This window comes from Leptosomus discolor, chromosome 6 (assembly GCF_034619465.1).
Source record: "Leptosomus discolor isolate bLepDis1 chromosome 6, bLepDis1.hap2, whole genome shotgun sequence".
NCBI lineage: Eukaryota > Metazoa > Chordata > Aves > Leptosomiformes > Leptosomidae > Leptosomus > Leptosomus discolor.
The window spans coordinates 62,311,748-62,327,724 of NC_141396.1; the positions used below are offsets into that span (position 1 = coordinate 62,311,748).

Consider the following 15,977-nt stretch of genomic DNA (forward strand, 5'->3'; position numbering starts at 1 on the left):
TGGACAGCAGGAAACTGCTAGTCCTGTGGGCTGCAGGAGCAAGCTGGGAGGAGTGGTGGGTAGTGTATCTCCAACACGTGCTCCTGAAGTACCACGGTTCACGCAGCAATTCCACTTCTGGCTGTGCCTGACAGCAGACTTTGGGCCTGAAATATCCCCCTGAAATTCAGCAAGTGGTGTCAGACAGGCACAAGCAAGCAGTTTTACGTTACACTGAGTGAAGGGGAGGGCAGAAGGTAAAGGATTTCCTTGAAAAGGAAAGAAAAGAAGAACTTATGGTTTCTGACTTGGAGGGAGAAAAGATACCACCACTAGAAGCTTTTTGGCTCTGTGAGTGAAAGGGTGTACTGGCTCGTCACGATTTTTTAAAAGAACCCTATTGAGTGATCTCCAGACTGCTTCCGACCAGGAAAGAGTTTCTGCTGAAGGCCTTCTACACAAGAGTCCTGCTGCTATGCAACCCTTCCTGCTGGTTTGGTCAGAGATGTCCTCAGATCAGGCAGGCGAGACTTTTTGCCAGGAGTCACTGTTCAGAGTACAGCCACTTGCGTCAAGGCTAATGATGTGAGGCTTTGGATAGAAGAGTGTAGCAAGAAACAGCATATTTTCACAGGAGACTGAGTTATGAAGTATCTTGCTTTATATTTATATATAATATATATTATATATAAATATATATAAACATTTATAGATTTATATATTCTAGGACTTCAGGGTACTGGTGGATGACAAGCTGGCCATGAGCTGGCAACATGCGCTCACAGCCCTGAAAGCCAACCATAGCCTGGGCTGCACCACAAGCAGCGTGGCCAGCAGGTCAAGGGAGGTGGTTCCCCCCCTCTACTCCACTCCTGTGGGACCCCACCTGCAGTGCTGTGCTCAGCTCTGGAGTCCTAAGAACAGGGAAGACTTCCACCTGGTCAACTGGATGCAGGGGAGGGCCATGAAAATGTTCAGAAGGATGGAACATCTCTCCTATGAGGACAGGCTGAGAGAGTTGGGGTTGTTCAGTCTGGAGAAGAGAAGGCTCCGGGGAGACCTTACAGGGGCCTTCCAGTGCTGAAAGGGGGCTACAGGAAAGGTGGGGAGGGACTCTTGATTTGGGAGGGTAGTGATAGGACAAGGGGTAACAGTTTCAAACTGAAAGAGGGGAGGTTCAGACTAGATATAAGGAAGACATTTTTTTACAATGAGGGTGGTGAAACACTGGCACAGGCTGCCCAGAGAGGTGGCAGAAGCTCCATCCCTGGAAACATTCAAGGCCAGGTTGGACGGGGCTCTGAGCAACCTGCTCTAGCGGAAGATGTCCCTGCTCATTGCAGGGAGGTTGGACTAGGTGACCTTTAAAGGTCCCTTCCAACCCAAACTGTTCTATGATTCTATGTTTACAAGAATTTGGGGACAATGTGTGTGTTCCAGTGAGTTGAGAGTCCCAGAGTATGTCTCTGGTTGTGCTGGCCAAAACCAGACAGGATGATCTGGGAGCACATGCCTCCCACTCACTGCACACACAAGAGAGCCCCATAAAAGCATTAGCTGCAGCTCTGCAGCAGAAGGTTAAACACAAAGAAGCAATTAAGGTGAAAGCAAATATAACTCTCTTTGGCATTCCTAATTAGTAAATCAAAAGCCAGGTGTATGGTGGGAAATTACACATAATGACCTCTTTATTTGATTTGAGAACAGACCATTTTTCAAGCCCAAATGTCATTCCCTGACTCGATATCATACCACTGGCATCCTGAACTGCTTGGTGTGCATGGTGTCATAACTGGGCTTCCACATTAGCAACAACAGCAGCAAATGAAAAAAAAAACCACCCAAATTCTCCAGCAGTTGACTGCAGCCTGTGCCAGAGGTGGGCAGAAGGAGTTTCTGATTGTTGGTAGAGAAAGGACACTTTGTTAATTATTTCTATCAAATGACCTTAATTGTATGGTTGGATACAGAAAGCAGAGAATTAGAAAATCCATTATTTTGACTTGGGAAATATCGAGATCTGAAAAGGCAGAAAATCTTATCAACTCTTTCTGTACAGGTGGCCTCACTGATTCAGAAATGGAGCTCTATAAAAGGGTTTCTAAAATAGCACTGGTAAAACTCAAAGTAGCCTTTCTGTTGATTATGGTTTTTTCTTCTCTCTCTCCCCATACAGCGGTATTTTTCCTCTGGGATGTGCAGAGCTACTAGTTTCTGATTCAAAGCATGACACAAACAATTAACATTAGCAATCATAATAATGTGCCAGCATGGTTGAAAGCTAGCTGAATTAGTTGAATCATCTGCACGGAAATAATTGCAAATGATAACTTTATTAAAGAAGCTTGGAAACCTTCTATTAATTCATGTAGTATTCCATTAATAAGAATGTTCAATTAAGAATGCTGTCCCAAAGTCTGTCTGAAAACAGCTGGCAGGAGAAATCTGAGCGCACTTTGCTGGAGCCCTTCCCATTCCATTACTGATGAACAAGCAGGAAAGAGAATCATGGACAATACCTAAAAAAATATTTTTTTCCCTTTAGTCTTTTCTAGGGCAGGCAAAGCTCATGGACAAGCCATAAATGGAATGGGAAGAATACCTAACAGCAAATTATTTCCCAGGCTCTGAGCCTGTCACGGCCTATTCACTTTCATCCACATGGAGACCTCCCCTGAGGTCCTCATGGTTTCCCCTGCATGCTCATGTTCAATCAGTGCATGTATTCTGGTACTCCTAATGCTTACAGATGGGAAAAGCAGCTGGAGAGGTTGGCAGGGAAAATGAGCTTCTTGGTGGCAGCTGCCTGGGGGAATATAAATATTCCCAGAGGAAATGCAAGGGGCAATTGCAAGGGAAGAACGAAAGCCTGGAAGAGAATGACAGCTTTATTATGAGGATGTGGGTGAAGTGCTCAGGTGAAGAGGAGAAGCAGCAGCTTCCATTAGTATTTAGGATGTGCATGGACCCTAAAAATAAACCCATTGTAGAACCATCTGTGCTCCACTGAGCCTTTTCCAAAGCTTCTTTCTCCGCCTTCAAGCCAATTTTTAATCACAGGACAAGGGGCGCTCTGCCTGCTTTAGACACAAAGGCTTAAAACACTGATGTTCCTAGGGTTGGAAGGATTCAGCCAACACAAGCTAGAACAGGACCACAGCCAGGACAGCCCCAGGGCAGGACCAGACTGACTGTGTTCACTGTTGGTGTTTGTACCTAGCGCTGTCTGGCTGCGTAGCATGGTGAAAACCAGCCCTCTGCAAACTACCCATGAGCACGCCAACAATGAACAGTATGAACAGCTACAGGACACTACATCAGCCTGTGTTCCGTTCCTAGACAGCATCCAAAGAGAAATGTCGCCCCTGAGAACCACGTGGTTAAATACGGGGTCACTGAAACCCAGTCACTGGACACCCCAGCCTAAGAATATGGCTCCAATCTTGACTGCGCAATCACCTCTTCCACTGGAGAAAATTCCTGTGTTATTTTCACAGGAACGACAAAGTCAGATATGGATGACTTAATTTAGTACAGCATGTGCTTGTGGTTTAGCTGGTTGACGGAAGATTTAGGAATCTGCTCTAATTTGCTTTGCTAAATGGAGGTCAGATGTCAGTCAATTTTGAACCCAACAGGAAAGGGGGCTGTAAAGTATCATTTTAGCAGAAGCTACCTTGCAGCTGAGGATTTAGTACCCCGTCACAAACCAGCTTTAGAGTAGCAGGGGCACAGCACGTGGCTACAGCTCTCTGGGGTTTACCTAAGACATTGCCCTGTTGACAGAGGTTAGAGCTACCAGGTGAATGTTTTCTGTGAAGAGTGACCATTGCAGCTGGATTGCACGGAGTTAGGACTTCAGAAGCCAGATACTGAGAGCTGACAGTGGTTCATCTGGCTTACAGCTGCTGTTTGGGAAATATAAGAGTGCACAGCATGTCCTCATTCATAATCCCCTTGTGAGATTATACAAAAAAAAAAATCCGAAAGAAAATTCATTTACATGACCAGCTAGGGAATTCAGGGGGTATGTTGTTGTGTTTTTTTTTTTCTTTTAATACAATTACACAATTAGCAATGTTTATTAAATTATCTACTTTTGCAGATACTATGTGGATAAACCAAGGAGGAAAGTCTGAGGCACTGCCGCTGCTGTTCGCACTCTCCTTGGCCTCATTTCCACCAAAACATGGTGTAAAATATCCCACTATTTTTGAGTATTTGGCCAGGAATTCAGGAAAGACCATATAGGTTCATTCATAGCCTGCTCCTTCCAAATATTCATTCCTGTGCTTGGTCTAGATTCATTAGCCTCACTGCAGAAATGTTTCCAGTGGTTCAACCTGGGCAACAAGAAGCGGCTGGAGAGGTTGGCAGCATGCAGAGGCAGTCCACAGGGTAGCAGGAGCGTACATGCCCCATTTAAGGGTGATACAAATCAGTGATTTTTCCACCACTCTCATGTTTTACTTGACAGAGTAATGTGAAGCAGCAGTATGTGCAATTCCTTGGATGAAAACTGAAATGGAACCATTTAGTACTTGAACACCCACAGGTGCATTTGTGGTGGGTAACTCTAAACATCTAGGCTTGAAAACATCTTCTCTGACTCTCCTTCCCAGACATGACTGAGGACATGTTCTTTTTTGAAGTAAATTGCCCTCCTAAGCATGATTCATATCTAATCTGTAAAGACCACACTTTGCTTTCTTCCTTCCTCTGAAACCTTGAAAAAAGTTGCAAGGCTTGCTCCACTGTTCCCAAAGCCGTTCCATCATCATCAAAAGGAGAACAGAGCACAGGCAAGTTTTAGCTAGTCAGTCAACATAGATCTAATCTTGCACAGAGCAGTTCTAACACCAGAACTTAAACAAGTCAGGGTCCATCTCCAAAAACACTGCCACATAGCTAAAATCTTGGCAACAACAGAAATACACCACTAGGAGCATATTTCAAGCACAGAATAGTGGCCTCCTGAGCCTCCAAAATTCAGGTCAAGAAAGCCAGTGAATGTAAGTCCTTCATAAATTCCTGGAACTCTAGTTTAACTCCAAGCTAAATTTTTCCTCCATTACATTGCTACTGGACCCCTCCGCTCTGTGGGTTGGAAATCATCCTCTAATATCCACTCACAAGGTTATCTGTAGAGCAGCACCTATACTTATTTCTTCTTGCACTGACTTTGTCCTTGATTGTAAGTAGCTCATCAGGTTCTAACGTTTATCCAACAGTGAGGTATTTATTTATAGGCAGCAATAATACTCCTTGCCAGCCTTCACATTGCTAGGCTACAATACCACTATTTCAGATGCAGCTTATGAAACCTTCCACATTTTAAGAATACAGCTCTCTGGGCACACTTTTAATTACTGGTATTATTCCAGGCCTTCATGAGGGCTCTGCTCTCCTCCGTGGGTTTTGCCTTAGGTAGGCTCTATACAAAGAGTCTAAAGAACAAGTCGTACGGATATGAGATCAGATGGGGGTGAGTAAAGGCAGTGGGAAGCAAAGACACCCGCCTAAGGTTAATCAATAGGAAATGTGTTTCTGTCCTTTATCTGAGTTCATGAGATGCGACACTTCACACGGTTTCAGGCAGTACAGGACCTTTAGATGTTTTGTATTCGAGGAAGACTATCTCATTGCATATGTGCTTATTTACAGAGCTCCATCATTTTCATTCCTGCCTTGCTTTGAGAACTTTACTATGGACTATTAAAGGGTGGGGCAGAGTGCCATCCCCAGGCCTACAGCCATTGCATCCACCTAACACATGCTCCGCAGTTACTAGTATTTATGATGAAGTTTAAAGAATGCCATGTGCCTGCATCACTGTTTAAGGCTCTGCTATTCTAAGTGACAGAGGAATAGACTTAACTCAGAAATGAAGGGGAAAATTACATGAACTCATGAATCAGTTGATGCCCTGTCCCGGGACTTGCTCTTTTCCCCCTTGCTCCACAACAGAAAGGTATGTATGGGAGGATTGTGTCTTAGATCTGGAATCTGCTCTGCTCTAATCACATCAGAGACCACATGACTTTTAAGTGCAAACCAGTCCTAATTGTGCAGATCACCTACCTGCTAGATATATCCTCAGTATCTAGGCTCTGATAGGTGTCAGATCACTTTGCTCTATGAAACCTGCTTTGTATGGATGCTCTACATTTCTTCTAACAGGTTTCTACAAGGCATTTAACCAAACTCTTCCGTTCTTACTAACACAGGCCTGTCTAACAGCAGTCTCACCAACTGCACACCAGACTGAAGATCAAGAGGCAGTTCAAAGGAGCTTGGAACAGGGGAGGATAAAGGAAAGTAGATCTCCCTCTCCTAAACCCTGGAATATGGTTAAGGGGGAAAAAAGAAAAAGAAAAAAAAAGTGACTATATTGTTTCCAGAAAAAAATATTTTAATCTTTTGGGAAAATAAAAAAAAAGTGAGATTTAGGAAATCTAGCTGTAATCATGAGAAAGAAAAGGGGTACTGCCTCAGGCCTATAAGAAAAGAAAGTCAGATGTTTTAAAGAGGAAATAGAGGTAAATTTAGGGGTGACAGGAAAGCAAAGTTTCCCTCAAAACCTCAGTTCGCTTTCGTTACCACCATACTAATGACAAAAGATGTTATGCCAATATTTGGGGTTTTTTAGAGCTGCCTTTAAACAGCAAACTGTGCAGAAGGACATGTCATTTTTAATTTTCAGCCTGTCTTCCTTTCAACACCATCCCTCCTTACTGGATTCAAAACTCAGCAGGGACTTAGATGCTTCCCAGAACAAATACCTGTCTTCCCACACATTTTTGGTCACTACTGCACAAATAAAACATCTTCTAATTGAATCCAGTCAAGTCACTGCTGGCCATTGCCAGCACATTGTTTAATAACAAGGCAGGAGTTTTACAAAGGACTCTTATTCCACCTCAGAAGCTGGTGTGACAGCACACTAACAAGAAAAAAGCCAAGACAAAGCAATTTGGGTTTCTGCGTTATCAGCAAAAGTAAAGGAAAAAATATGGTTCAAAAGAACAAAAAGAACTATTTTAACTCTTTTGACTATTTTTTTTTTTCCCTTCAGCTTGATTGGTATTACTGCTAGCAGGATTCCTCCTACGGAAAATTTCTGCTTTCCTAGTATGAGGATGCGATTATGTGGGACAACGAGAGCCTGTGTGCACCTGAGGGATGGATCAAAACTTTACTGTTAATGAGAACACACAAAGAGATTCACAGTAGTGCAGATACATTTAACAATGCCCTGTGAGTGCCCCGAGCAAGTTTCCAGATCCCGCGCTGGAGATCAATGCAGCTTTAGAGCACATGTGGTTTATGCACAAATTCCTCATTTTTCCTTCTCAGCATATTCCTTTTTGTTTGTGTGCTTGTTTTGTTTTGCACTGTAAAGACAGCATGGCTTTCACACTTTTAAGACCACCTACGGTTAGACCTTGAGGAGCTATCCTTGACTTAGGTCTTGAGGAGCTATCTCAATGACTCATTGCCATTCAGTCAGCGTGCCAGCAAAGATCAAGCCCTCTCCCAGAAGCCGGACTTCACTTTTTATTATTTAGGTGCTAACCGAAATGCTAACTTGCTTATTTTTCATTGCACAGCCAAGAAAGAGGGGTTGGTTCATATGTGACAGAACTGGAGGAAACAAGGCTGGAATAGGTCTTAAAAGTAAAAGAGAGTCCCTGGCTGAGTCCTCCTCCCTTCCCAGTTGTGTTGGGGTCCCCTGGCAACATAAACACAGATGGCAGATGATGTCATTACTTGCTGCTACATGTGAGATTTCTGACCCTCAAAATATCTTTTGGTGCATTGTTCCCTAGAGTTTAGGACAGTAGAACATTTCTACTGGCATGGAGGGTGGGTTGTGAATGGAGGACAGAGGGTTGCATAAGGAACTGAGGAAGACAGGAATCGGGGACAAGATGACACAGGATAGACTTGGAAGAATAGGGACTAGATCCTGTTCTTTCCCCTTCCCACTTCAGCACCACTGAGGACTAAGCTTCCCATCAATACAGCAGCTACCTGTGCTGGGGCAGCACCAGCAATGGTGAAGCTCATCGCCAAAAGCAGAACACCCATCTCACGAGCTGATCACCACAGCAATACTCTTTGCCATGCCAACCAGATATTTAACCTGCTCTTAAAACCTCCAGTGTGAAAGATCTCAACAGCCTTCCTAGCAGTTATGTTCCAATATAGCAGGTGTGCTCCAGACTATTCCTTCAGACAGAACTGCCTTTGGGACCCCATCTGCACTGGCAGAGCAAAGGAAAATCAAGTAGGTGGTGGGTGAGAAGCATAAAAATATGGAGCAGTTGTAGAACTTAAGCATTCCTGGAGGTCTCCTCCATCTTCATCCTCAGCAGACATTCATGGAGCGAGGCAGATGGTTAGCGTGGGGCAGGAATAAGGATCTGATAGATTTCTACTCATGGGACTATCAGATCTAGCTTTCAGGGTCTTCTATTGTGTTTTTTTTTTTTTAGCCAGGAATTATCTGAATTCTTTCATTTCTCCCAATTAGTAGATGTCTTCTTCCATCCAAAATAAAACAGGAAAAACAGCCCCAAATAATAGGACTCAATTGTCAAAACTGATTTGTTCTTGGGGCACTTTGAAGAGGTAAGTGTGATGAAGATGTGCATAACCTAGAATTTGTGTAAGGGAAATCTGTAATGGAACATGAATCTGGGCTGTCTTCACCAGAGCTTCTTTAGAACTTTTGAAAACAGGTGTAACTCTACAGGCACTGAGGCAGCTCATGCTCATGTTAACACTGGCTGGACACTAGCTATTTTTTGCATTATACAGTGGGAATTTTAAAAGATGGACTATCTTGATTCACAGTATGTACAGGGAAGTACTTAATTCCTGCAGCCATTTTCTAATGCTGAAGTTGACTGCAAAATTTAAATCTTAAAGTTGATGTTTAAATACTAGAAGAACAATTTAAAAGAGATCAGCTAGGCCACTTCTGTGTTAGAAGCTGGATTCATTTACACCATGTTATCTCATTATTGTTGTGTTATTTACTTAAGCATTTATAAAAGATTTAGCATCAAAGTAGGGATCATAGTTACAATGAATAATTTGAATTCTTTATTTAATAAGTAAATTCAGGTCTCCAAGCACTATGGGAATTAGCATTATAGGCACAGTAAAAACGTTGACAGGAAAGTTTAAACTGATGCACCATAAATGTTCCCATTGAATGTTTCAACCTTTTTTTCCTTCCCACTAGCATAGACTATTCTGTTTATAGATGCTGTGGCGAAAGATTCCTGTTGATAATAAGGAAGACCCTCTTGTTAGGAATGCTCAAGAGGAAGACTTAGCATAAGACTTTCCAGGGATGCTCCACTCTAGGAAAGCAGTAATTCTTTCACTTAGGTCACTGTCTATCATCGTGCTGTAATCCTGTGAGGGGGAGGGTCCTCCACCTGTTTCTCTTCTGCTACTGGTATAAGATTTTTCTCAAGGATTATCAGGGCATAGCACTTACTGCAGTTGGTTCTGAGTTCAGGCTGAACGCTCCCAGACAAGACAGCACAAATAGTACAGAAATACCAGTCAAGTAATCCAACAAATAATACAGAAATATCCAACCAGGCCACTCCTATTAAAATACATCCCTGTGACTCAGGCCATGGATATGCAATACATACAATGACTGATGCACATCCACCTATTACTTTCCACTGTTTCCTTCCCTCCTGTCACTTCTCTTCTCCCTGTAGCTCTAACTCTTCTTTACAGACTTTCTTTCACTGACATACCCATTTGACCTGACAAACTCCCTCCTGTACTGTTGAACCAGGAAAGGGAAGGGTTTCTATGCAGTTTCATTGATTTGTTTTCATCATTTAATGAGCACTGGTGGGGATAAAGATCCTCTAAAGAGGTCTCTTTTGTTATTTAAGAAAAATTCTAAGTTCTTTAATGCAAGAAAAATAGAAATTAACTGAAAGCAAAATGGAAAGATTTCATTCTATCTCCTTTGGCCTAGACCTGTGCATTACCTGTCAGGGAACGCGTTATGATGTCAAGCACTGCATTACAAAAAAAGAAAACCTGCCCCCAAAACTTGCAACTTGACACACCCAAATCCCAGTTTCCCTTAACGAAGCACTCTGTTCTCACTGAAATTTTTGCTGCATCAATAAATCACGTTCAGCTCTCTTCCTGAATACAAATAGGCCTTAGGTCCTACGCACAGAAGGCACCACTACAGCTCATCCACTGCATCAGTTAACGAAACCATGAACACGCTTGAGAGTGTAAAAGCCGTGACCATATTTCAAGACCGTGCCCAACCTGGACAGTGTTATTAGAGGGCTTGAGTAACCCAGTAAGTGTCACACACCCAACCAAGTTAGAAGCATGCAAACAGATTACTCACCTCAAGCACAAGAAAAGCATAAAGGCAACTATAAGGGCCCCTACTGATATACAGTGCCCCAGGTAGTTTATGATGAGAGCAATCTTGTAATGGAGCGCATACTTCCTCTGGAGGTAAAGAGATAACATGATTAAATCAGCATGACTCTCTAAGCACTGACATTAAGGAACAGTTAATCAGTTTAGGAAACAGTAATTACTTTTCTCGAGTTTAAAATGGTATAATAGCCCCAGGGCTGATGCCTATGTATAAGCCAAACGTGCTGCCCATGCACAGAAGTACAGGCTTGGTTTCATTTCAGTTTGGGATTTGTCCACAGTTTCTTACAAATCTCGGCAAAAAAGCTATTTTTATTCCCCCCCCTTTTTTTTTTTTTTCAGTTTCCTCAGGATTTCTTATTTTCATTATTAGACTATTTTAAATCTTTGTCGCTTTAGAGTGACAAAGCTACCAAAGACACATCTTCTCACAGTTTCAAAAGTTATAAAACATTATTTTGCTAGGAAGCTGCATGGTCTTAATGAGCCAGGTTATGCTACTTTCCTACTCAAATGGTTTGGTTTTTCATACAAAAATGAATCAGTTGTCAGTAAAAATAAATAATAAGCCCTTTCCTTACAGGCAGATTTTTCTCTGAGGTACATTCCTTGCAAGCTATGATCCTTATCTTTCAAATTGAGGGCAGAACCAAGGCAGACTGAAACAGCTGCAATCTGATGGTGTCCCTTCAGTTTTGAGAGAGCCTGATGAACCAGAGATCCCGTTGTTTTTAGCAGCAACCCAAGTATGTGGTGAAACTAAATGTAATAGTGTCTATTTCCTAGGATGCTGGGGAGATTATTGGTAGGTTCTTGATCCTGTAAACAAAACATTAAGTACAAAAGTGCTCCCACCTAAATCAGTGAATTTAGTGATGTGACCAAAATTTGACCTTGAAGTAACTGGAACATTCGTTATTGGTGGGCTGCTGCTGGCTTCAGAGAAAAGAGAAGCATCTCCTCTCTTTGCCTGATGGATAGGAAGAAGTAGAAAAACACTATTCAGATAAATACTGAAGCTGATTAAAAACTGACAGAGGTTTGCTACTTAAAGAATAAATCCCCCTGAAAAAAAGATATTTATTTGTTTATTTTTTAGTTTTGGCATTTGTTTAAGATTAAGCAGATCTTTCCCCACTTTGGGATGCTGTCCTCCTTCATAAGAATGAGATCTCTGAAAATGAACCACCTAAATTTCCTTCCTTGTGATAAAAATATAGAAGTAAAATCCTAAAAATGGCATCAGTTTTCTAATTTTGTTTGAACTTCCTTTGTTCCGTTTTTTTTTCTAACAATTTCCCTTAACATTTTATTCCACTCAAAGGAATTTGTCAGTGAATGAACGTTTGGATGAAACTTCAACCAGCAGCTGTAGTTAATCTGCTCCATTGTTCTGTGAAGATAGCATCGTCCAGCACTTTGCCAGAGAGCGAGCAAGCGCTCTTGGAATAATTTTCATAATGAAACCTACCTATATCTTCAGCACACGGAGTAATGTGCTGTTCCTGGACAGAACTCAACCATGTAAGGTATTTTTAAGTCTGTTATAAAATCACCTAAAACAAACTTCCTCATGCACAGGCCCGTTTTCTGAATAGCCTCGAGGAGAAAAAAAAAAACAACCAACCAAACCTACAAGATCTGAACTCCACACTGAGTTTTATTTATCCTTAAGTCACAGAGACACCTAAAGGGGAAGAAGACACACTTGACCTGATGTTGTATTGTTCAGCTAATGCTCTGGCAAACTGCCTTGCTTATTCACTTTTCCACTTAATTCGCAGCAACACTGAATATCTCAAGTTGAAGGGCCCCATAAGGATCGTTGATTCCAACTCCCTGCTTCTTGCGGGAGTACTTAAAACTAAACAATATGACTAACGGCGTTGTCCAGAATTGCTCATGTAGTGCTAGAAATCTTCTGGAAGAGGACAATGTTTCTCCCAGGCCAAGGATCCTGCTCTTTGAATCTGACACTGCAGCTCCCTCCTTTGACTCCTAACCACTATTTCAACTTCACTCAAGTTTTAAGAAGGTATGATTCAAAACACAAGAAAATTAATTGGAAAGACATATAATTAAGCTCCTCTTTGACACACCGATGCTAAAGGAAAAACAAGCACGACACTTACTTTTTCTGTTGCTGACACTAACAAGGTTTCCTGAAGGCAAATTCAAATATCATAGAAACAAGAACTGCCTCAGAGCCTATGAACAACTAAACTGACAGGGTGGCAAGATCACTTTCCACCAGCCTACATGCAATCTGCAACTCTGGTAGAATTGGAGACACCACCTTCAGGGCTGAAAAACACGTGCGCAGAATCACTCATGTGCTGGCCAAAGCTCTGTTCATGTAAAATAATTGTGTAACTCTTTTCTGTCTCACCATCTTGAAGACTGATGCATTTAAAATGGTAACAACCTTCTACTCTCACCCAATATTCCTCTGCTTCCAGGAAGATGTTTCACTTCACTAAAAGGCAGATTTAAATCCCATTCAGGCTGAGGAGGAGGGTCGTACATTAGAAAGGAGATAGAAAAGGAGATGGTCTGGACACTCTGTGAGCCTTGCTCTCTGGACCACAGCGGGTCACATCGCTGGAGTCCTCTTCTATGGCAAACCTTATGCATGGCAATCATGTTACATCAGTGCAGAGTTATCTTCCAGCCACCTTCTACCAGGCAAACTGAGGATGCACAGCTTTAAGTCTTTGACTGCACCAGCTTTGCAACTCTAAGGCACACTGGGCTCCCTGCAGCCACATTCCAGGCTAATGACAGAGACATTCTGTCTAGAGGACTTTTTCCTTTGCTTGTGCTAGGACATGACCACTAACCTGTCCAAACCAAATCAGCTAATGCTTTGAACTAACAACCACCCAACGACAGCACTCTTAGCTCTCCAGGTGACAAGGATCTTTCACCCTCTAACAGAAGTTCCTGACAGGTCCTGCCAGTGTTTACAGCACGTGTCTTCCTGCAAGGCTCTGCACTCCATTCCCAGCTCAGCCATTTCAGATTTCTTCCTGCTGCCAGGATGATCTCATCACCAGTATGGTTTAAAGGCACCATATTTCCTCTCCAAAGACTTTCAGAAGCAACTGGGAAGTATCCTTGTCACCCAAGATGCCTCTAAGTTCATTGCTTTCTTCTTCTGAGCCAGCTGGAAGCTGCATAGCTGTGGCTAATGTGACTGCTCCTAAGCAGGATATATTAACTTAAGCCAAGAATGGTGCTAACTCAGCTACACAGCGTGAACCCACCTCAAAACATCAGCAAAATCAAATTGATATCCAGCTGCCTTAGGCCACACAGACAAGACTGAAGTTCCTAATTTATAGCTCTTTTTGGAGGCTGAGACGTATTTTTTTTGCTGCCTGAGACTCTCATTTGTCTTCTAAGAACACAGATTTGTGCCAGATGCAGCAAAGGTCCCTTTGACACAGGAAGCTGTAGTCTGAGTAGAAGCTTTCCATTTGTCACACATTATGCCATCAAACAGCCAGTTGGATCAAAATGATTTCTGTACCTGATTCCTGTGTCTCGAGAAGGAGCTAACTGATTGTTCAGAGGATGGGATTCAGTCTGACATTAGGACACCTACATTTGGGTGACTACCCAACATCTGAACCAGTATCTGAAGCAAGGGCTAGAGACAATTATGAACACACAGGCATCTACTGCCCCTTAAGGTGCACTCAGGACACTCTGTGCTTCCTAGTTGGTCCTGGTGACTGACCTCCAAGAGCTGCTGCTGAGGGACACAGGTATTCCAGAAAGCCTGTGTCCCTCTTGCCAGATGAAAGGAAACACTCTGGGGTGCTTTAAACTACACCGTGTAACTACATGCAGGCAACTAGATCCTGGCCAAAGTCGGAATCTAGGAGCAAAGCAGTCCCAGAGCACAGTTTTATCAGCTACTGCCACAGGTCTTGACCACAAGGAAAGCAACGATGTGATAATGTAATCCAGTGAATGTGTGTTACAGGAGCTTATACCCCCTAAAACTGACCCACAGCTGAAAAAACCCTAAAATTTCCCTTTCCCTACATTACCAACATGCTTTCATAACGTATGCAGCACGGGACATGGGGCTGATCGTGAAATGTCCTGTTCCTGTCCCGTGTATCAGTCACTGCATTTGAAGTCAAACCATGTAATTCTTTAGCACTCTGTCTGTGAGTGGCCAAGCTTGACAGTAGTGTTGTTTTCTGTATTCAAAATAAACATGAAACACAGGGTGTAACTCCTGGCTGATGCTTAGCATCTGCTAGGATCAGTCAATAAATAACAATAGACCCACATGTATGCTTGCATCTCACCTTTAATCAAAATGGAGGATTATGGAAGTCCTTGGGGATTTTTCTTTTTATTTTTTTTTGAGATCAGAAAGCAACCCAAGTATTCATCTGTAACACTGAGCATTATGTAGAGATTTCAAAAATATTCACAAATATGAATATTTGCAAAGCTTGTTGCAAATCTTTGAAGATCTAATAAATGAGTTTTTAAGCTTTTGCAAACAAGGGTGGGGGAACATCTGCACTTTCATCTGTTTAAGGAACATGCTATTTAAGAAGTTTTAAGCTATCACCATAGCTGCAAAGTTTTTAAAAGCAAAAACAGAGTAAAGGAAATAATCCTGTCCTCTGGTCACAACACTTTTCCAGCCTCTTCAAATAAAACTCCTCTGTATTTGCTTATGCAGAGATAGCAACTGTTCAAGTCATGCAGACAAATACATAAAGAGCATCATTAAAATACAGCAGCATTTTTCTGAGCTGGTACAGCAGACTGCTACTATCATCTCAGGTTTCCCATACCAGCTGAACCACATCTAAGATTTTGGGTCTTTGCCTAGCTCTGTTCCCCATTCTCTAAACCAGCGCTGGCTGCTACACACATCCCCTCTTGCTCATTTTTAAGAGGGTAATTTCACAGAAGTGCAAATCCACTTCAGTCAGACATGGTCTGCTACCATGATGCGCTATCCCCCTCAGCCCCAGCCACGCTTTCACTCCGCTTGCTCGTGCTGGCCCCAGCACCCCTGCAATAATGCAGTAACATGGTTTAGGGAACTGATTCACCCAAAAAATGGCCCAGAATAAAGTTAGTTTTTCATTAAAGTGGGAAAGAAATGTAAGGAGGGGCTGCACTGGGGCGGTACCAACTTCGATCAGCTTAAACTGTCATGGGAGCCTCTCCACTATGCTAGACCACCTTGAATGTGTATCAGTCCCTCTGGATGGCAGTCATGTAGTGGCACATTTTTTCTTGCCACCAAATTACCTAGCTAGTGGGTAAGAGTAGGCACTCCTCAGCAGCTGGTGTGTAGTTATCTGTTTTCTGATTCACTTGTCAAAGCCCACACTCAGCAACAACATGGATCTTACAGGATGGATGCTGGGCCACAGCCAAAGCACATCATGACTGTTTTGGGTACAGCACTATTCCAGATAGTTCCTGAGTACTAAATTTGGATTAGCTCTACAAGCAGCCCTCAGCAGGTGAGACCTTGTCTTCCTCCTCTCTTCTTCCTCCTCTCT

The 15,977-nt window shown here is 42.6% G+C and overlaps 1 protein-coding gene across 1 annotated transcript in view; it reads right to left on the reverse strand.

Annotated features, from left to right (window-relative positions):
- CRHR2 (corticotropin releasing hormone receptor 2) overlaps positions 1-15,977 on the reverse strand; it is a 105,656-nt gene that overhangs the window by 51,310 nt on the left and 38,369 nt on the right. Inside the window, exon 4 of the mRNA XM_086466646.1 lies at positions 10,391-10,497. Coding sequence (XP_086322772.1) covers positions 10,391-10,497 — 107 coding nt within the window. The remainder of the gene's footprint in view (positions 1-10,390; positions 10,498-15,977) is intronic.